Genomic DNA, 23,097 nt, shown 5'->3' on the forward strand with positions numbered 1-23,097 from the left:
GACATCACCGCCGCGACACCGCCCGCGCCATGAGTCACCCCCGCCCCCGCGAGACTCTTGGACTGGCCCCCTCGTTGGCGGAGCCCGCCCCTCACCGCACAGACACACACAGCCCGGGCTGCCAAACGGATGGCGTTAGCGCCGCGAGGGGCGGGAGGAGGAGGGGCGGCGGCGAGCGGGGGCGTGGCCTGGCCTGGCGAGTGACAGGGGGCGGGGCCGGGCGCCAGTGCTTGTCAGGCAGCGCGAGGCGAGCCGTTTCGCTTAGTGCGCGAGCAGCGGCCGCCGGGTGGAGCGGTGGGGGGGTGGGGGCCCTGTCCAGGTGCGGACCGACGAGAGGACTGCGGGGAAGGGGGGGGACCGGACCGAGCCTGCTGCGTGCGCGGCCCCGGGGAGGGGATGGCGCTGCTGGCCCTGGCGCTGGACGGACTCGCCATCTTCGGGCTCATCCTCTTCGTGGTGCTGTGGCTCATGCATTTCATGTCGATCATCTACACGTAAGTGCGGCCGGGGGAGGGGCTGGTCCGGAGCGGTGGGGGTCCTCGGCGCCGCCCAGGAGCGAAGGGGGCTTGGCCCGACTGCCTCAGTGCCGGCCCCGGGGAGCTGAGGTGGGCTCGCCGCGGCTCCCTCCCCTCCCCCCGGCACAGAAAGAGGGAGGGGGGGCATTGCTGATGATTCACCTCCGTCCCCCGGGGGAGCTTCGTGTGCCTGTCGCCTGGACAGCCTCCCTTCCCTAGTACGGGGCGACCGGCTCTGCCCCCGCCTCGACACCGGGATCCCCTGAGCCGGGCTTCTCTTCCCCTCCCCCACCGAGACGGGCTTCTCCCAACACATGGATCCCCTGAGCCGCCCCTCCCCCCCGCCTGACACCCCCCCCGACACATGGTTTCCCCCCAGTCTGCTCCCCCCCACCCCACATGGATCCCCTCGAGCCGGACTGCACGTCCCCAGTCTGCCCCCCTAACACATGCCCTCTCCCAGCCTGCCACCTCCTGACACCCAGCACATGCACACCCATAATCCTGTTGCCACATAGCATATACGTGCATACTCCCATAAACCTGGCCTTTCATAATATATACACGCACCAATGAGCCTGCCCTAATTGTTTATTAAACACACACACACACACACACCCAGTAGCCTGCACCCCCAGAGCACACACACACACACCCATCAGCCAGCCTCTTCCTGCTCTCACACATCTCAATTGTTAAATATATGAGTTTGCCCTTTGAAGTAAAGCTACCATTTCACTAAGGATTTCTTTTGGGGGTCTCTTCCTGGCCTTCCCCACCATACCTTCCTTTCTTATGTGCTGACTGTACAATGATAGGTGTGCGCTTTTCATTCTCTTTTTTGTTGTTGTTACAACATTTACAATTTTTGCTTGTTGGCATAGCCTTGGGAGAGAGACCTCAGGTTTCTTGTGAGAGTGTCATGGGGATAGCAGTCATAACATGTTATGTTGAGCTTTCTTCAGAAGGATGGGAACAACATAATGCTTGATCTAAAATAGCACACAGCATTGAACAGTCTTAATTTTAGTGATTTTTACACTGACAGGGTTTCTCAAGATAACTTGTAATGGCAGGGGGAGTGAATGCTGGTCTGGATCTGCCTAGATCACTAGCTCTGAAGAGAAGAGGTGCTTAAAAAGAGCTCAAAAAGAGTTTTTCCTTTGTTTTATTATGATTGACAAAGGCACTTTTCCCCAGGCTTTGTGCAGGAATTGATTCGTGTGTGTGTAAAAATGGGGAGAGAACATGAAGAGATGGGTTTCTTTTGAATGCTGTATTGCTCCACTCTTAAAATTGAATAAAAATCCAGATTTACCTTAATAGAGACTGCAGCAATGTGTGTGGTTACTGCAAATGGGTTTTTCTGTTGCTGAATATATTGTAACAGAGTATCGAAGGTTCTGATGTTAATAAATTATTCAAGTCGTTTCTTGGTTTTGTTTAGTTTTGTTTTTTGATGTTTTCACTGTCTCCTCTCTTGCTGTTCACTCAGCCACACCTTGAGTTGTCTTGGATGAAATCCTGGCATCAATGAAGTCAGTGGCAAAATTCTCATTGACTGTAGTGTGGCCAGGATTTCATTTCTGGAATTTGTAGTCCTGACTGAGTTATGAAAACCAACAAGAGAGTGTTAATCATTTTATAGTAATTCAGTTGCATTTAGAGTCCTTATTCACTCAAGAAACCATACCTTCCTTCATTGGAAATTAAGTGTACAGGAAATTCCTGCAGAATTCCTGCTCTACTGTCAGGACCCAATTCTGCATACCTTGCATATTCAAGATCCCCATCAAAGTCAGTGAGAGTTCTGAGTGCAAAGGATTGTAGGACTGCAAGCTTAAGCATCAAACACCAAAGTTTCAATTTGTGGAACTGAAAGTTACTTAAATTGAACCTGGAGAGTGGAGGCATGCTCCTAGTCTTGTTTGGACAGAGTTACATTTGTGTTAAATGTATCTTTGAATGAAACACTCTGTGTGTCCATTCCCTCTTCCCCTGTGCCCCCAAAAGCATACAAACAAAGCCACTGCAACAGCCCTTCATTCTGTAGTTGTAGTCAATTGGACGGTCTTTCATTCTGATTCAACAAGATACTTAAGTACATGCTGAATTGAATAGTCCCATTACCATGCTTAAAGTTATACACATGCTTAATTAAGTACCTTGCTGAATTGGGATCATGTCAGTGAGTTTCTTTTACAGGGGTTCATGATGTAACTTCTTTAAAAACATGTACTTGTGTGTGTGTGTGTGTGTGTTGGTATCCACAGGGATGAATTTTGGCATATAGGATTTGAGTCTGGGAACAATGCTTGTTCTAATATATAATATTTGGTGAAATTATTACTGTTTTTTCAAACGCAAGTGGCTTTGATTTAAAAAACAAAAGAAATAATTGGTTCACATTATGGCTTTACAGTTCTTGAAATGAAATAAACCATCAAAGATGGTAAAAATCTAAGTAGTCACTGCTGTTGTCACGGCAAATGGCCATTTTTATACAAACTACTTAATTTATGTGGTTATAAAACAATATTGGTTTGGTGCTATACATATCTAGGACCATTGAGGTATGTGCAGTCCTCAGGAAGACTCCCAAGGTTTGGCCCCTAACAATAATGTTGAACATAGTCTGCATGTATTATTTTTAGGCAGGTTGAGAGATCTGAGCCATTTCTGTCAAGCCCTGTGCAGAGTTATCTGCCATGTATCCCTTGTGCCTATCTGGAGTCCTTTTGAAGTCAGTAGGGACAGCATGTAGGGGCAGGGATTGCACACCCCCACCTACACAGATCTGATAGCAGGATTGTGGCATACTTTATTGTAGACTGAGAGATCTGAGCCCTGTAAATACGTTAATCTGAGAGTCTAGAACATACTACTTTGAGAGTCTAGACTACCTAAATACGTTAATTTTGAATAACTTTTTTATTATGAAGCTACATGATGCTATGAGCAGCTAAGGAGGACATATTTAACAGAATAGGAATGAATGGCAAAGGGAAAGTTAGATTCTGCAATGTGTATGATGTACTGAATGAAAATGTGTTTGAATGAAAACATTGGCTGAGATAATACATTTTTAAGGTATAGGAAACCAGGAAAAAACCAAGGAGTAGATCTTGATTTTTTTTTTCCCTCAGTGCTCTATTTAAATTTAACTATTTTAAATGAAGTAATAATTTCCAACAGTATCCATTCAAAATTCTTCCAGAGAGTAGTGCAAATGACTCTAAAATTAGAAAGAAAAGTTTAAAATGGCTGGTCTGTTAAAATTTATAGCATTCCAAGACACACATTTAAAAAAGAACATCTGAACCCGTGGGTGAAAGTCTGAGTAGCACTGGATTTATAGTTATACTATTTTAATGCTAATTACTTAAATTGATGGTGATAGAAATTGTGTATATTTATGTATAAATGTTCTTTTAACATAGATTTATTTATAAATGTAGATATAGCTAAGAAATACCTGAATTAAGATTGCCCGTGCATCCTTAATTTGCCCCCCTTCTCCCTGAGTATTTGCATGTTGATAGTCTTTAATTACATGGTGATATACTATTTTTCTTCATTCCTTCTGTCACTGTTGTCTGTAGGATCCCTGCCTCATATGCTACAGAAATTGGAAGGCGAGTGGTGAATGAGGCAGGAGATTTCAGGAAGAGACTGGATGGTGGTGGGTTAAGGAAGTTGAATGTCATCCTGGAGAATTTATCATGGCCTCAGTCATAGAGTACCTGTGTGGTGCTTGGTAGGTCACTTAAATGAAGATGTCCACAATTTGGTCACTCATTTTCTCTGTACCCAAATTGAGACATCTGCATTTACAATTTTGAGTGCTCAGCGCTCCTGCAACTGAGCTCAGTAGGAGCTCTGATCTGAACATATAGAGTTATAATATTTTACATACGCTGAAAAATCAGGCCCTAGTCTTCTCAAATTGGACATCCAAAATAAATTAGCACTATCAGCTTTAAACTGTATCTCAGTTCCCCATGTGGGAAATGTGGATAATGATACCTCTTCACCTCATAGAGAAGTGAAGATAAATTTATTACTCTTTGTAAAGAAGTAAGATACTACAATAAGAGTGCCATGAGAAAATTAATAATAATTCTATATTCAGTGCAGGGTTTCAGTGTAGTGCAGTAAATAATCCATGAGCCCCTGCACTATGTGAGTGTAACTGAGTAGTGAGCACCATCCATCCTGAATAAGGTAGGGCTCCTTTGGAAAAGTAGTATGTGATCATGTAATTAAAGACTGCATCGTGCATATGTATAAGGGGGCCAAATTTAAGATTGCATGGGCAACTGTGTTCTTGCTTTTCCAAACTTCGAGTGCTTGATTTTTAAATGTTCTTTTTAAAGTAGTGGGTTTTTAAAAAATATAATCTCAAGCTTTTTAAAAAAAGCTTAAAAACTGAAAACAAATTCCATCCCATGGAATCATATTGACCTCCCATGTTTCATTAGTGGGGTTGGGATCCTTAGCTGCAAGGCACAGTCCTCAAGGACGTGTGGTAATAGAGTAACTGGTAACAGTTAAAGGCTGTTATCTTCTGTGTGAACCTGCCACTAGAGGGAGAAGGAGACACAATTTGCCTTTGGCTTTCACAGCTGTTTGGTAGACACCAAAAGAATGTTGAAACTCAAGAATAATGGGTTTGATTCCATATTATGTAGATTAGCGATCTCTAGTGGTTACAGCCCTTAGGCTCCTATCTTTCCCCACTTCTGTCTGATTTGTTCCCTTGGTCCTGTCTGCCCCAGTTCCTTCCCCTAATCCTGATCTTGATCTGTTCTTGACTCTCCTCCCTCCCTGCCTTGCAGCTCTTCTCCCTCACCCCTTTAAATCTGAGTCAGGCCACTTACTCCTTCTCCATGTTGACTGGGTACCAGCAAGGAAAGCATTGGCAGCTCAGGTGAGATGGTCCCTCTGTTCTCAATTCTGGTGCCACAGCGGTTCCCAGCAGTTGGTTGAAAATCCAGCTCATCCCTCATGCTTTGGGATGGAGCACACTCAGTTGCTCTGTGTGGATGGTGCATGTGCAGGCTGGTTACAGATAGAAGCTGTGAGGGGGTGGAACATTCTCATAGGAGATGGAATCGTTGGATAATTTAGTGCCAGACTCCAAAGTCTCTGTGGAGTATGTTCTAATCTGATTTTTTTTCTTAAGATTTTATAACTTGCCAAATTTGGGCAGATTTTCTTGGGGAAGGCAAAAAGCTCATCTCGGGTGACCTCCTGCCAAATTTCATGTCTCTGCTTCAAAGTAGGGAGGCAGTTGAGCATCTCAGAGAAATGGTTGAATTTTGTTTTTGTCTTTTTAAGGACTGAAGCAATGTATCTTTTCCCTAGCCTCATTCTTGGAAACAGCTGAGCCACATCAGCTGAAATTTTGCCAAATTTAGATCATTTAGGCAGAAATTTTCCGTGCTTGTCTGCCTCAGACTGAGTGTTTTGGCAGTTATATGTAACTGAAAACAGTGTGTTATAATATAAAGTATCAGGCGACCTTAACTATAGATGTTGCCACCTGTAGTATTTTCTTGCATTCTTCAGTATTTTGCTGCAGAAATTTTGAGAGAGGTGAAAGCAAGGTAGGAAGGATGGACTTATGGTTAAGGTATTGGACTAGGCCTTGAAAGATTTACATTCAGTTCCCAGCTCTTCCACAGACTCCTTGTGTGACCTTGGGCAAGTCATTTAATATCTATGCCTCAATTTTCCATCTATAAAATGAGGCTGATAATAAATAGGGGTATTGCAAAGATAAATTCAATAACGTTTCTAAAGTGCTCAGATGGAACAGCATTGTGGCCATAGAAACTGTGAATACTGTTGTTGGTGTGCATATGTAATTAACTTAAGGGGGAAGATCTCCCTGCCCCTGAAACTTGATTGAAGTAGTTCTCCTACTCTTAGACTACTTAGTATGGGTATGAAACCTGGTTTATTAGTTCACAAGGCTACCATGCAATATTAAAATATAATTGAAACACATTTAGGGCCAAAACCTGCTTCCAGTGACTGCAGTGGGAGTTTTTGCCCCTAATTTCAGTGGAAACAGGATTTGTCCCACTGTATCAAAGGCTACATACACACTACAGCTTAAATCGGCCTAAGTTATGTTGCTTGGGAGTGTGAATAAGCCATCCCATGAGCAACGTAAGTTATACTGACCTAAGTGCTGGTGTGGAAAGTTCCTATGTCAGCGGGAGAGCTTCTCCCTTCAGTATAGCTAGTGTGGCTCGCAGGGGTGCTGGAGTAATGAGTTCCCGTCAGGTTGGACCATCTTCACTAGCAGTGCTACAGCGGCACAGCTGCAAGCTCTGTGGTGCAGCTATGGCCTAAAACTTGGTTCTGAACATGGCTTTGTTACAAATACCATTTTTCAGTAGTATTGAGCCTCAACAGAAGAGCAACAGGAATACCAATTTTAAGTATCTTTCAAGTGTAATTATACATGGCAAGAAGTTTCTCACTGAGAAATTTTATCATTTTGGATTGAGTAAAAGTAATAAAGTTTTCTGTTAAATAGCTTATGATATTCCGTTGCAGCATAAGTTAGATACAACCGCCCATTTTCTTTGTTCTGGAGCAATGCCTATCTTAAGTTAGGTTAATGAGTTGTCTCTCCCATACTCAGAGCAACTAGCAATTTATCTGCTAAATCCTTTTTGTGAATAAGATTTAACGTTGGGCAGTGTAGATCATGAAATGGTGTTTTACTTAATTTTGGATGCCCTAATCGTGATTTAAAATACATTGGCAACACAGTGTTAAACTAACTCAAAACAAACTTTCCAGAAATTGCTGCAATGAACGTAAATATTTCCAACAATTCTGTCTAGCAGACCAAATTGCTACTGAATTTTTCCTTCTGTTAAAACTACAATTATTGTAACTGGACTGTTAGATCAGTTGACAATATTTCTAAAATAGTTGCATTGTATTGTATTTCCATAGTTTAAGATTTTCCCCTTCAGATATACTTGTATGAAAATTGAAGGCTGATTTCTGCCCCACCCGCCAAAACAAACACACAAACAAAACCATCCATCTTTCAGGTTTATCACACTTCTTTGCCAGGCACTAGTGTGTGTAGGGTGGATAGTAGGGATAGGTGGAGGAAGGAAGTGATATCAAATCAAATAATGGCTTCCTATTTTTGTTTAATTTAAATATTGCTGCAGTCTGACACTTATAGCAAAGAACTTGCAGCTGACCTTTTATTAAACTAAATGTGATGTTATATTCATGATTTATTTTTTTAATGGAATTATTCATTTTTTGGACATCTAGAATCCTTGAATCATGTGTCCTCTGATACTAAAGGTTTTCTAGAGACAATTATAATCTTGAGTCTTTTTCTTATTCCACACAAAGTAAAGAATCGCTAATAATTTATTAAATTGCCTCCTTTCTTTTCATGTCATGATTCTATTTTAACTTCAGCTGTCTGTGCTCTTGTACGTATTGTTCTATTTTAGGTGTATTTGCTGTTTTTGCTGGGATATTTTTTTAGTTCAACTTGAATGTGGCTGTGAAGTCTTTGATTTGGTTTTTGTAACACGTTAAATAACTTGAATGTGTTAGGACCAGTAGTTCAAATTGTACAGATCCTTTTAGTAGTTTGTGCTAGTCTAGACATTTCACATTGCATAGTCTGTGCTTTTCGAGGTGTCATTGATAGCTTCAACATCTTGCTCAGTGTCTCTCTCAGACCGGCTTCTAGATTCTTGATTACAGTTCCACACCCAACATAGAGAAGTAATTTGCTGGCCCAGTGTACTGTGGGATCACTGTCAAGGACAAACTTAGGCCTTTGTCCTGCAGTTGGTAGTGTATGTGCATAGACAAACTGCTGAACCCAGGCATTTGCATGATTGGGGCCTTAACTATTTTTCTCTGGCTAAATAGTGCACTCATCTGTAAGAGTTGACTTTATATGATTGATGCTAGGAAAGTAGAATATGTTGTTTCAAAGCTTTCTGAAGGAACAGGATAAGTTGACGTCATAAACTTAGCTGAGGGGTGAGATTCCAGGATAAAAAAAAGATGAGTTGGGTAGTGTCAGTGACATCTCCTGTATAAGACCATGGGTTTCATACGATTAACTGATTTGTAAGCTTAATGGTATCTTCTCCAAAGACGGGAAGCTTTCTTTCTGCTATAATCGTTGAAGTCTTAAGCCTTCTACCTCTATGTTGTGGGGAACCTTGTGTTTCATGGGCTTTTTAATCAACTTTTTCTGGTACATTAACTGCATAGAGTGACTATTCTTGGCATCTTGGTGGCTGAAGTAATATGTGGCAGACAGATAGCATGTATGAACTTTCTGAAATTCTAAGTCTTAAAATCAATAATAACTTTCAAAATCGATTTTCTTCAAAGAGACAGTCACATGGTTTAGTTTTTAGAAATGTTGTCATGATTAAATTGGGGGGATGGGTCGGATGTCAAATGGATTTAAACGTTCTCTGCAGCGCTTGCAGTTTAAACTGTGCTTTGTTGTTTTGGGATATAAGAACTAGGATGTAAAACGAAGTCTAGTTTTTCTGTCTATACTGAGTAAATGCAAAACCAAAGCAGTCTAAATGAAGAGTGTGAGTTCTGAAACTTCCAGTTTTAATAATATGTTAGCAACAGGCAAGGATACACTTTTAACCTGACAGTTTCCATTGGCTTGTACTTTCTAATATGCTGCCAACAAAGAGACAATGTTCCAGAATCCATAAGGAAAGCTTAACATACATCCTGTCCATAAGACATCGGCTATTTGAGCAGAAATCAATATATCTAGCAAACTGTGGATACAGAATAGAATTGGGAAAGATGTTCCAATTAAGACCTTCTTCATTCATGCTGTTTAATAAGGGACCATCAAAGAGATCTTGATCTAAGACCCTCTTGAATTAAGAGCAATGTCTGAGCCTAAATTGCAGCAAGGAACTATAGTGCAGCACACTGGAAATCCACTAGCAGCTTTATTTTAAATATAAAAATTGAGTGTCTTTCATTAAAAATTTATAATACAGTCCGTATTATAGTGTCTGTTTATTTTTGATACGCAGTTCACCTGGTCCCCATGCTTACAATTTTCAGTATGCCAAAAATATTTGTACTGATAACTTTCATAATGTAGTTAAGTATTTTCAGGGGGATGAAGTAGAAGGCTTTTGACAGTTGCATAGGGGGCAGATGGCACCAGGGGAGGACTGAGGCAACTTGAGACTGAGAGAAACACAGTGGCTAGCTAGAGTTTCTGCTAGAGTAGTGAACAGTAGAATAGTTGAATTGTCATTTAAATTGTCATCTTTATTAATTCATTAAGATGAAGGTGGCAGTTCATATTTTTCAGATATCTTATTTCAGGTTTTCTACAGAATCTGAGATAACTGCATTGGCTTACTATTTCTATTTTAAGGTTCTGTGTCTAATCATAAGAGTTAGACACAATTCTGATTTTTAAATGAAAGTTTGAGATTCTGGAGCACAAGGGGTAGATTCTGAAGCTACAGAACACATGGGACCCTGAATAAAGGTATTGTACTCTGGGGATTGCCTCTTAAATAGAATAAAAACCTATTATTTTCAGTATATTGAGAGAACTCTCTGAAGACACATAGGCCTTTCCTACAATAAGAAAACATGCAAGTAAATTCCCTCTAGTTTTGCACATTCTGATCTGGTGAGAGTTCCAGACATGACAAGACTTCTGGTTCAGCCACTCTGGGTGTGTGGGTTTGTTTGGTTTTTTTACCCCCCTGTTATACTTGCTGTAAAGCACATTTAACTAACATGGTAAACGTGCTGGGGCTCCCCCTGGATCTAATGCTGGTACAGCTTATATGCAACTTTACTTGTTTCTCTTGTTTACATATCATACTTGATTGAATAGGGAAGAGATTTCTAAATTAAAAATCTCTAATAAATTGCAGGGATGGTGGGGGAAAGGGTATGATGTTAATAATTTTCCCATTTGGAAAAAAGTAAAGTGTACTAGGAATTTTTATATGCTAAGCTGTTTTTGGTAGTAAAAAAAGAACTCAAAATAAGATCAGATCTCTGAGCCAAGTTTCAGGTTGACTTAGAACCGGAACACCCAACATATGTTGAGTTGTTCTGAAACTGTGTCCTTTAAAGAATACCAGGCAAAACTGAGAAATATTTTTTCACCAAAATCCTGTTCAATGGGATTTTCTACTCTTTCTGTATCTCAGCCCCCTGTTGTTTCCATTTATTTTTGTACACAAGTCAGAGGATAGGTCATAGGCCTAGCAGTCAGGAAATCTGGGATTTGTTCTCATCTGTGCCACTGATTTACTGTGATACTTTGGGGATATCACTTAATCTTCTTGTGTCCCAGCTTCCCATCTATTAAAATGGGAATAATATATACCATTTGAAAAACACTTTATTATGTGACTGATAGGAATTGTAACAACTAAATATTAAATAGGTCTTTCCACTCTTTTCTAGTCTCGTGTTTTTCCGCCTTTATTCTGTATCTGATTTATTTCATGGTATTCGTCTTTTCCAGCTGTTGATTTCTTGCATTTTATTTCTGGTCTTCGCGTCAGTGCAATCCATTCTAATGTTATCTCTTCCTTGTATATCTGGGTGTTTAATGTGTGGCAGAGGAAAGCGTTGTCATAGGGGAGTCATAAAACGTAATTCTGGCCCAACCTATCCTTGTAAGTGCTATGTGAGGAAGTAGTGGTCAACTGTAGGATGCTATTGTTAAACAGGAACTTCTAGTTAGAATTCATCTAAGAACCTGTTTTTTTCTTTAAAAAAAAAAAAAAAAAAAAAAAGAATGGTTGTGGCCATTTGACTCCTGGCAAGTAGCCAAAGCAGTCCTATGTGTTGCAGAATTGGGACTCCTTGATGCTGTCCTCTACTTCTGGGCTGGTCTATACTGGTGGCAGCCGTTGATGGGAGATACCTTGCATATCTCCTGTTGACATATTTACGTTCATGTAGCGCGGCATCTTCACGGCACTGTGTTAACAGGAGATGCTCTCCCATTGACGCAGCCTTACTCCTTTTGGGAAGATGGATTAATTCAGTCGACCAGAGAGCGCTTTCCGATCTACTGAGTGAGCGGGTATACACAGACCTGCTGTGTCTGTGGGTGTCAGATGGGGTACGTACGATAGGGAAAGTTTGCCTGCTTCTCTCCTGTTCCTCTTAAATACCCATTTGAAGCAACTAAAAAGAAAACTACAGAATTGTGGTTCAATCATCACTTTGGACTGAAGAGACAACAAACCATTATTCTATCACCTCTGCATGTTGCTCTAATCTAGGTGCACTTAAAATGAGCTGATGTGGCCAAGTCAACACAAGTTATTACTTGATACTAGCCCCCCAAAACAACGAATGGTATTGAGGAGGATGGGTTTACTGGACATCTGTTGGCAGCAAATGCTGTTCTAGTAAGTTACCACTTCATGGTATTGAGAGTGTGATTTATATGAAAAATGAGACAGAACTTTTCTAGTTTTGAACTAGCTTCAAAGACTGCAAAACTGATATTTGAGGGTTTTGGTTTTTGTTGTTGAGCAGTCAGCAAAAGGAAACAAAGTTCACCAGGTGTGCTGCCAGGCATACAGAGCAAACAGTGCTTTAAACTTTGGACTGTGACTTTTTCAATATGGAGAGTCATGCCAAGTCTTTAGCTTTGCAAATAAACTGTCCAGGAGAATTTGTAGGTGTGATATATTGACTTGCCAAAGAGCTGTGGCATCTTTTCCATTGATTGCTTTAGAGACTGATAAACCAGGTATCAGTAAAACATTGTATGTTGGTCCTGGGGAAAAGAGAAATGCCAGAATTACCTGTGGGGGAGGGGAAGGCTATTTGTTGACCTAGAAAAATGATGAAAAGCCAAGCTGTTGTTCCGAAGCTCCAACTTTACACAGAAGAAAATATCCAATCTATAAAAAGAAAACTAGTAAAAGTAAAAGCTTAAAACCTATATTCCCAGAGAATGACAGTAATGTGTACATACAGTGTTCTTGGAATGAAGCCATAATTTGTTTATTTCCAGATAATATTCCACAGTAGGCACTTAGGAAATACTCCATTATGGAAAGAGAACACTTGGTACAGCCCTTGGTACAGGCTCTGTGAGTTGAGTAGGGTGGAAAAAGGTAAATACTTTACTTTAGGTAGCCTCTCTAGAGAGAAAAAAATGATTTAAAAATATATTAGCAAGCTTAAAGACATTTGTCAACTTTACCCTTACAATAGCAGTTCACCACTGTATATCACAAGGAAACTTTAGCACTTAAAGTTGATTAGAAATATACTTAATATATATATTTGTGATAGTTCCCAAAATGCAGCAGTCATGTTCTCATACCATTAAGAAAGACACAGTTCTGGTCTCAAAGAGCTTAAAGTTTTAGATGTAGAACTTTATAGTTCTATATCTTTATAGTTTTTTCCAGTTAACAGCTTTTTCCCCTCTGAGATTTACAATCTTTTTTATTCAAAGGCAATGGCTATTATGGCTAACTTAATAGATGTCAATTTTCATAGTTGTAGCCTAGTGGATAAAAGTGTCTGCTCTATATTGTAGAGAAAGCAAGTTGAAATCCAGTTAAGTTTGTACTGGCACTCTTTTCTATAAATGTACTTAGTTTAAATCTTGTTAACATTCTAAAAGGCACAAAACCTGACCCAAAATATTTTGTTTTTAAATGTAAATATTGCCTAATCACCCCAATTGTCTTCACTCTTCTCTTTAAATGGCTACCTTTAACAAGCCTGTTCTTATATCTCCTTTTCATATGGCCAGAGTGTTTTTATGCCATGTTTTCAGTAAAAAAAATTAACACCTTTAATTGTTTGTTTTGATATCCTTGCCAATTCAAACAAATTACTACATTCTGAAAATGGCAAACTTTCCACAGCATGAGCAGTTCTAGTCTGTTGTATAAAGTATTTCTTAAAAAACAAACAAATGTGTTTCTTTATTCTTGTGCTACATAACTGGGAAAACCTGTCTGTGTGGTTTATTGACATGGAAGTTGACTTAAATTGGCATTTTAAAATCACTGTGGTGCTGTAATACTAGGGCTGTCTTTACGTTCATAGCACTAGTATGACATTGACAGTAAACCATGAGGCTCATATTAGAACGAACAACTTGCTTTAGACACTTATCATCCAGAGTGCACATGCATGCTTTTTACAGAAATATTAGTAATAGAGTAATTTTAGCCTCTATATTGTGTGTAGGAGGAACAAGAGAAGCTGGCTGTACAGATGCCTTTAGTCTTTGTTGCTCTCATGAGGACCCTGTCTGTCAACACTGCAAGCCTCTTGCCACTCATAGAGGTGGTGTCCACAGTACCTCCTCCACCTACTATTACATCGGGAACTTATTTTTATAATACAGTGACTCCTACACCCCACATATGTAGAGGTGATAATCATAAGTCAATTCATGCCAATTCATCATCTGCAATTTATCATATACTTTGGACCATCTTGTTTGTGCTTTGCTCTAATCTGTCCTTCTACTAATTATAATATTTCAAATAACCACTGCTTTGTATTAAATCAGTCTGCCCAAGAAATATTTCTTCCTTCTTCCCCCAAATAGGTAACTTCCCCTGAAAATACCTTTCCCCTTGCCTCCACAGGCCAGGTCACACAAGATTGAGTCCTGGGCCACTGTTGATTTTTTTGTCTATAAAAATAACATTACCTCAAAGCTGGGTATCTTGTGGTCTCATAGAGCTAGAAATGTGAAATTTATCTCAGTGGAAAAAGAGTGATTTGCAATTTTAAAGGGAGACATACAGCACTTTCTTCTAGCTGTGGAAGAACATGAAACATAGGGATGCAAAATCATAACAGTTTTGTGTACAGAAAGGTGACTCTGGCCTAAAACTTAATCCTGTCTGTTTAGAGCCTCAGGTAGAAATAATTTTGGGGGGAGGAAAAAAAATCTGTGTTTGGAGTGAGGAGGAAGAAAACTTTCTGTGGCTGGTCTGGGATGATGACTGTTCAAAGCTGCTCTTGGGCTGGAAGGTTGACATCCTGGGATATTAGTGGGCAGACAAAGGTGCAGAATAATTTTTTTCATGTGGCTATTTTCTCCAGGTGCATGTATGTAAGTAAGACGGGCAGCCGCCTCCCATGATCCCCTTCATGGCCAGAAGTCACTTAAAGGCCCCCTTCACCATGTCCACTGGGGCCATTAAGAACTCACTCTGTTGACAGGTATTTCAAACAATCCCCTCTTGGGATCCAATTTGAGTGCTGAGGTGCATTCTGGTCCTCTGGACACCTCCCCCAGTTCACTCTCTACACTGATAATCCAAAATAACACAAAGTTTTTTAAAAATAGAATACAAACTCACAGTCTTTGTCCCAATTTCAGATGGGCACAGCCCTACCTCCCTGAGAGACTGTCTTTCTGCTTGGATAGGGTCTCTCACAGGCCTCCTGGAGAACTGTCATAAGTAACTCTCTTGCTTCTTGAACTTTTTTCTCCTATTGACTCAGGGCCCTGCAAGAGTCTTCTTACTTCCTGCAGACATAACTTAATTTCCTGGGTTTCTCCCTTTCCCTGCGACTTCCTGCTCCTTTTGTATGGAAATCACCTGATTTCTGTCAGTCAGGGCTCATCCTGTAATCAGGGTTGGCTTAGCCGCAGGCTCACCAACTCACGGGACAAGCCACCCTATTACATTGTGTATGTATTCCAGTGTACTCCATAGTAATATTTTTCCCCCTCATTATTTGGAATCTCTTCTTTCTTTCTCTTCCATCTTTCTCCTACTTCACAAAATCTCTCTCCTTTTTCTCAAGACCTTTCCTTCTCTTATTAAAACCATTTCCCGCTCAATCTTCTGACTCCATATACTTCCCTAGGTCTCCTGTACTCACTTCCTCCTTACCTCCTTCCTCCAAATGTGCTGTCCCTAAACCATTTCCTTTCCTCATCTACTTTGTTCTCCACCTTCAAATTTCCCTAAGTCCTCTGCCCAGGTGCCATTAATCTTGTGTTGCTAAGCGTCTTCCACTCCATTCTGTCCTGGATGCTCTTCGTTCTCCCCCTCTTTACTCCCCTCAGTACTGTCTCCAGTTCTCCCTGGATTCTCTTTCCAGTCAAACTATCCTTTCCTATTCCTGCTTAGACCCCAAATCCTGTCCTTCATACTCACCCAACCCTGATTGCTGTGTTTCCCTGAAACTCCGTATGGAATCTTTGTCCCCTCATTCCTCATCTCTCCCAAGTTGTATGAGTCATTTGCTTTCCTACCCTAGTCCTTCTGTCTCATCATTGCAAATCTTCCCACTCCAATTTTCTTTCCACCCCAGTGATGTTTTTTGTAAGTCACTGCTTTTCCGTGTCACTGTTTTTCTAAAGTAGACTCTTCTTTGAGGATTTCTGTGTATTCCCACCTGTGGGATGTGGCTGTCTTGGGGTCAAGCTGCAGAACTGCCTTGAAAAGCTGCGCCTCTTGGGGCATGCATGAGAGATCTCATGTAAAGGTGACATCAGCCTCTGTATAAGAGAGTACACCTGCCAACTACTTCAGCGAGCTACCAGACTCCTTTGGTCTTGTCAGGCTAGATCTTCCCTTACCCTAGATTATTAATAATAGATACCTATAGATTATGTAGAATGGTATAAGATAGCTTCATGTATATAGTTGTCCCTTTAGTCCAGGAGCCTTTGACTCCTCACCAGGACCAAATGAATCCTGAGCCACATGTGGAATGTCTACAATGCAGTAAAACACACATAGGTGGCCCATGTCAGCTGGCTTGGTCTCATGGGGCTCCGGCTGTGGGAATATAAAATTGCAGTGTGGACACTTGGATGGGAGTCCGGGCTTTGTGACCCTCCCCTCTTGTGGGGTCTCAGAGCCTAGGCTTAAACCCAATCTTGAACATCTATGCTGCAGTTTTATAGCCCTGTAGCCTGAGCCCAAGTCAGCTGATGTAGGCCAGCTGTGGGTATTTTATTGCAGTGTAGACATACCCATAAGGGCTTCAGGAGATGAGCCTCCTGGGAGCCTCTTGATCATACATCGACAGCTGCAATTTCTGCAGCAAATGAAGCAAGAGAGGACAGCCTTGCTTGTTACAAAAATCTGATTTCTCCCCTGAGTATGTATCATCCATCATGTGCACTGAAAAAGGAAGCGGGGGGGGGGGGGGGGGGTCTTATGGAGGCATGGGGGGAAATAGTATTTGATTAAGTAACTGAAGTATGTGTTATAATGAGTACATACAAGGAGACAGAATTAAAGTTGCACCAGAAACCTTAATTCTGACACTTTCTGAGTTTTGAGTGCTTTTCTTTCCAGAGTATTCTTTTAACATTGTTTTTCTATGATCTTCACAGTAGCACTATGAAGTCAGCCACTTCCTTTTAAATCTTTGTCTGAAGATAGGGTTTTGGTTTTTGAACATCCACTTGAAGTGAACATCCACTTGAAGTGACTTTACACTTTGGCTACCTATGCTGCAGCCGACTGTCTTTGTGAACACTCTCTTGCATATGCTGTAGATATTTACCATAAAATAAAATAAAGTGGGAGGAGCAGGTTTGGAGTTGGTTATACACCTAGTTTCTGAAAGGTAGGTGACCCAAAGGGCACCAAACCCAAAGTGCAATCCTGATTGTACCTGTGCCATGTTCTGAAACAATTCTGTTTTCTTGGATTATTACTATTCTTGGCATAATATACTATCAGGTTTCCAGAAGGTCTAATATACACAGCTTTTTAAAGAACATTTAGCTTGACTAAATTATACAGTAAAGCTACAATACTGTTGTTACCTGATGAAATAAAACTACTTTAAAAGCTTCCTCCTCCCTCAAACTGTGCTGTTCACGTTCTGTATTTTTTGCTTAGCTTGGCCAGTGAAATGAATCAAGTCACTTTCACCCTTGTTTGTAGTCAGTTTCTCTGAGTTCTCCTGTAGTAACCCTGTTGGTCTCTCCGTGCTTAAAAGGAAAATTTAGACCTCAAAAACCCTTTTTCTTAATATTAAAAGGTTGTGTTACTCTTCTAACTGTCTTCTAGTAAGAAGTATAACTTGTGGAAAGCAGGTGTAGCTCCCTTGTAAAATGTCTGTGGTTATTCTTCATGGTGTTTGCTGCCTTTTTATTTAAAAGATTAACTGGAAAGTTACACTATTACAGCTTTCAGGATGTGAAATTTAGACATAGTGTAATTATGTAGTGGAAAAACATTTTGACGTAATCATTTACCTTAGAATATGCCTACCTTGTGAAGGTGCTTTAGCTTGGTAGCTATGTGCTGTAAAACTCTGCAGAAATACAATTCGGATTCTAACATGTTTAATTTTCATTAATAGTTCAGTCTGACATGCTTTGATCTTCATTTCTCTCTGTTGCTTTAAAGGGACACCAACTAGATAATGACTCCTTTTTAAAAAAAGAGTTAGAAGTAGTTTCAAGTGCACATCTGCTGTAGAGTCCCCTGCTTTTTAATTGTCTTATAGTTGTATGTCCTATTTATATAATAGCTTTTTTTTCTCTTCTCTTTTGCTATGTAAAAAACCCATACAAACAGTAGAAACTGATTACAAAGAGGAACAGAGAAACTGATTAGATACAATCAAGTGCACAAAATGAACTGAAAAAATTTGACGGTAATGTGACTTTTCTAAGCTGATAGTGTGAACTATTTGGTGTTCAGACTGATAGATTCAAGTGAGGATTGAAACTAACTCAGTCAGAAGTCTGAGGTTTCGTGTGTACTTTACCTGTAAGACCAGACATACTTTCAAAGATGGCAACTATTTCTACACACAACTTCCTGTCTATAAACAGTAAAATTAACAAATTCCTGACTAAAGTTTTTAATTTGCTAGATGTTGCACACTATTATAGGTTTGAGTATCAAATCATTAATGAAATTCAGGGTACTTATATTTTCTATAGTACATGGTATATATTTTTCTTTGCAGACGTCTCCACCTCAACAAGAAAGCAACAGACAAACAGCCCTATAGCAAGCTTCCAGGTGTCTCACTTCTAAAGCCATTAAAAGGTGTAGATCCTAATCTCATCAACAACTTAGAGACCTTCTTTGAACTGGATTATCCAAAGGTATGTACAAGTTTACTTTTTTCAGAAGTTGAATTGGTGGCGTGTGCTAGAGCTATCAGAGTATACTGTGAATTTTTGTTTTTACACTACCGACTGAGACAAACAACTTATGTACCACCTTACGTACTTCATGACACCTGTTTGTTACCTCCCCTTGTTTCTGATATCTCAGACACAACATCCCTATTCATTATTCTCTCAAAACATCTTATCTTGTCTAGTTTGGGGTGTATTTGTACTAGCCTTCTGCAATATATTTACATATATATTTAGTGCCTAATACTGTAGCAACAACTTTGCTAAGTTTATGTACCGAACAGTGAACTTGTAAGTGTATACTTTAATACATGGCCTGACTTTGGTTTGCAGGCTCAAATCCTCCACCGAGCCCAGTGCTTCAGACTATCTTTACTACATTCCCCTGCTCGCACTCTCTCTTTCTCTTTTTTTTTTTAATGGGGAGGATGTTTACCCATCATTTTGGAAAAGCATAATGCATGAACTGAAAATGACCCAGTGGGCTAAACACTATGTATGGCCACTATGTATGGCCATTAATGGACAAGGGAGGTATGGGTGTAAAGAGATGGGTTATCAGTGATTTGTATTTGGTGGTGTGTGTTACAGCCTTTGTTACCCCCCCCCCTTTTTAAAAAAAATTTTTTTTTATTTGCACACTTGGCCATAGGGCATGGGTCTCCATCTGAGTCCGAGAAGTGAGGTTTAGACAAAACCCATTTAGGCTTTTTTGGCATGGTGGTTTTTTTTTTTTTTTTAATTGAAAAGTTGCATTTCGGAGCACATACTGTGTACCTGAGCTGTACCAAAGTTTTTACTTTTTTTTTTTAAAAATGACTAGTTGGGCCCAACCTTCCTTGTTTGTGATTAGATTTATTTTGGGCTGAGCACTTACCAAAATTATTTGTGCTTGATTTGTTTACATCAGGCTGTGTTTATTTTGTTTTGTTTTATTTTTTTTTGTATTGCCATTTCACACTGGTTTCATGTTGTTTATAGGTCTCATACTGTTAATATATACCAATTATTTTAGGATTCCCTGTCCATCTAGGACTAGCAATTACAATTGGCACAGTTGAAGTATTAATTTTAATGGTGCCCAAAGTTCAGAACATTTTAGCCTTGCAAATTGCAATTCCCCCCCAATATTATGCTTTTTTTTTTTTATTAGTGTGGTTTAGATAAGTGTGCTGTTTAACAACGTTGACCATTTTCAAAAAATTTCCTGCATTAGATGCATAAGAAGTTTAGGTATCATGTATGTTGCATGCAGTTGCCTGAGAAACATTGTTGTTATTAAATAAGTTAATTACAATATTTATAAATAAATTAATTAGTAAGCCAGTTAATTTTAAGATTTAATTTTTTAATGTTTGCTGAATTTTATAGGGAGACCCCAACTTCTGTGCCACCCAGTCTAGTTGCCACAGTGAGTTTTTTAGGATTTATGGTTTTTGTAGCACACCTTTTTTAAAAAAAAGATTTTATGGTAGAGGTGCTTACTTTTGGTTCAGGTGAGTGTTTTGTGTTATTTATCATTTGTCACCAAAAAAGCTGGGTTTTATTTACATACATGTTTACCAGTTATTTTGGGCCTTCTAAAGTACAATTGTTTTGCCTTTAGAAAAACCCCAGACTTGTTTATATGCCACAACATTTAGCACTTTTTAAAGGTGTCTTTTGGAATGCATTATAGACCCATACATTTTTAAACCACGCAGTTGCTTCCCCAATTGTCCATTTTGGCCCACAGATACCATTTTAAATGCACCCCTTGTAATTTTCCAACCATTGCTGATACTGCCCCAGAGTTCATATAAGACCATTTTTTTTAGAAAGGTAGGTTGGTTTTGTTTAGTTTTAGAACAGGGTTCTCAAACTTTTTTTTGCTGGGACCCCCTTTGAAAATATTTCAGGCTGTGATGACACCCCCACCACCTGCCCCCTCCCACCCTACCCCCCTCCCCCCCCCCCCCAAAAAAAAAAAAAAAAAAAGCAATGACCAACCCTGCTATGCCATCCTTACCGGCATTCACAGGGGCTGACAGCTCACAACCCCCTCATAATAACCTCACAACCCCCTGAGGTGTCACGACCCCCAGTTTGAGAACCCCTGTTTTAGATCGTGGTTTGTAGATTATTTTTTGTTCATTTTTATGATGCAATTGGAGTTTGTTTTACTTTTGCGGTGGTTTTGGGACTGGTGAATAATTATCAATTGGAGTGTTTTTAAACCTTGGGACCAACTCAGTGCCCTTCACATTAGGACACTTCACTGCTTTATGGTTGCAAACTTGTAAGACAAAAAAGAAGAAACCTTTTTTTAAAAACAAAAACAAAGCAACCTTACTTTTGTGAATTTTGAGTTGACTTTTTTGAATCCAACTCTGCCCTTTACTTTTTAGGTTTACTAAGCATATAAAGGGGCCAAGTTTTTAAGCACCGCCTCTACCACTTTATTGTATTAACTTAGTTAACTTAAGGCAATTTTTATTACTTTTATTTTAAAAATGATACTGTATGAAAATAAGAAAAACCCATGTTTTAAATATTAATAAATGGTTAAGATTAGAAGCAGAGTTTGCATTTCTTCTTTGGGTGGTGTCCTTGTGGGTGCTCCACTTCAGATGTTGGCGTGTCCTCAGTCGGAGATTTCTATCAGCAGTACTCGTCTGGGTCATGCACGCGTCGTCCCTGTCTCGCAGCACCATTGGCACCTTGCTTGACACGCCCGTGACCTGACCCATTCCCCTCAGTTGTTATTTAGTTACTTGCCTTTCCCCATTTACCCAGTTAAGGGGAAAAAATGTTTTTCCTCATTGCGTAGAATAGTTTTTTTCCCTCAGGGAACCTGCCATTATGCCTGGTTCACCAGGATTTAAAAGATGCGTGTTCTGCAGACACGCAATGCGAGCATCAGATGGACACTCTTAATGTGTCCGATGTCTGGATGAGAGGCTTGTACCCCAAAAATGTACCCATTATAAAAACTTAATGTCTAGAGTCAAAAGGGAAAGGGATCTCTGACTTCAACTCATTTGAATGGAAAAGTCATTGAGACCCACCTGACACCCTGGCCAGGAAACTTCACTGTCTGAATCCAGAAGAACTCAAACCGCAGAAAAATCCTTTGCAGAAACAAGCCTCAACTTCACCTTAGAGAGAACCAGCAAAAAAGAAGAGCTCATGGCAAAATCTCTTGTGACGATGCCAACGGTGCCAAGATGAAGTATATATGAGGCACTGGGTTCCTCTGGTACCACTCATTCAGTGGCACTGAAGGACTCGCAATGTTCCAGTGTGGAGTTGAGGAGTCAAAAATAAACTGACCTCCTCCACTGTAACATCAATGAAACAAGCAGCACAGAGACCAGTTTCACAGGTAAAGCCGCCGTCTGACTTAACATTAACCTCAGCGCTGATTGTGGTTACAGCACCAACTGCAGCACTGATTCCAGCTACAGTACCGACGCTGATGATGGCAGCGACCTTGACCGCCGCACCGACTCCGACTGAGGCACCCATCATGACGACGGCACTGACCCCGACGATGGCACCAACGAAAATCACGGTAGTGATGTTGGCACTGGGACAAAAACACACATCAAAATGACATTATTGCCATTAGAGAGATACACATGTAACATCCACACTACAGTCGCCATTGTTCAGCACAGATACCTCCCCAGTGCACCTGATGAGGCTCTTTCTCATACCGTTTTCCAGCGGAGATGAGGATGAAGGAAAGGAAAGAGCCTTCTCCTCCCAACATTCTTCACCTACCAGACCAACTCCCAAATCTCCATACCAGGTTCCCTAGACAATCATAGTATGGACCACCATAGTTCGGGCCACTCGTACCTTTCCCAATGCAATGGTCCCACTGGGATACATGGTCCGCTTATACAAGGGGTTACAGCAGACCTCCTAGTCCCTATACGGACAAAACCCAATCTCCATCATGATCAGTCCCACCCATTTCTGAACCATCACCAGAAACTACTGAAGAAAAGGAGGAAAGTATTGAACAAGAACCATCACCTCCAATTCATAACTCATCTTCCTCACTTGATGAGGCAAGAATATCTCCTCCTCCTATGACTGCAGATGATTTCAGGCAGTTTCAGGAACTATTTAAGAGTGGCAGAATATCTGGAAATTCTACTAAAGGAAGTCATTGAGACACGCCACAAACTGTTGCAAATTCTTTACATCTCTGCCTCGTCAAAAATCGCTGTACTGATTGACAAAGCACTATTGGAGCCAGCCAACAACATTTGGCAAGCACCAGTAACCATTTCACTCACTTGTAAGAGGGCGGACAAAAAATATTTTGTCCCCTCTCAGGATATGGAATTTCTTTTTATCCATTCCCTTCCTAACTCTCTTGTTATGGAGGCAGCAAATCAACAGGGCAAATTGCACCAATATAAGTCT

General features: G+C 40.4%; 1 protein-coding gene across 1 annotated transcript in view; it reads left to right on the forward strand.

Moving 5' to 3' along the window:
• Positions 1-355: 355 nt before the first annotated feature.
• UGCG (UDP-glucose ceramide glucosyltransferase) overlaps positions 356-23,097 on the forward strand; it is a 42,124-nt gene continuing 19,382 nt past the window's right edge. Inside the window, exons 1-2 of the mRNA XM_067553221.1 lie at positions 356-494; positions 18,501-18,642. Coding sequence (XP_067409322.1) covers positions 397-494; positions 18,501-18,642 — 240 coding nt within the window. The 5' untranslated portion in view covers positions 356-396. The remainder of the gene's footprint in view (positions 495-18,500; positions 18,643-23,097) is intronic.

This window comes from Emydura macquarii, unplaced genomic scaffold (genome assembly GCF_026122565.2).
Source record: "Emydura macquarii macquarii isolate MOO-44397 ecotype Brisbane River unplaced genomic scaffold, CSIRO-AGI_Emac_v2 contig_1451, whole genome shotgun sequence".
NCBI lineage: Eukaryota > Metazoa > Chordata > Testudines > Chelidae > Emydura > Emydura macquarii.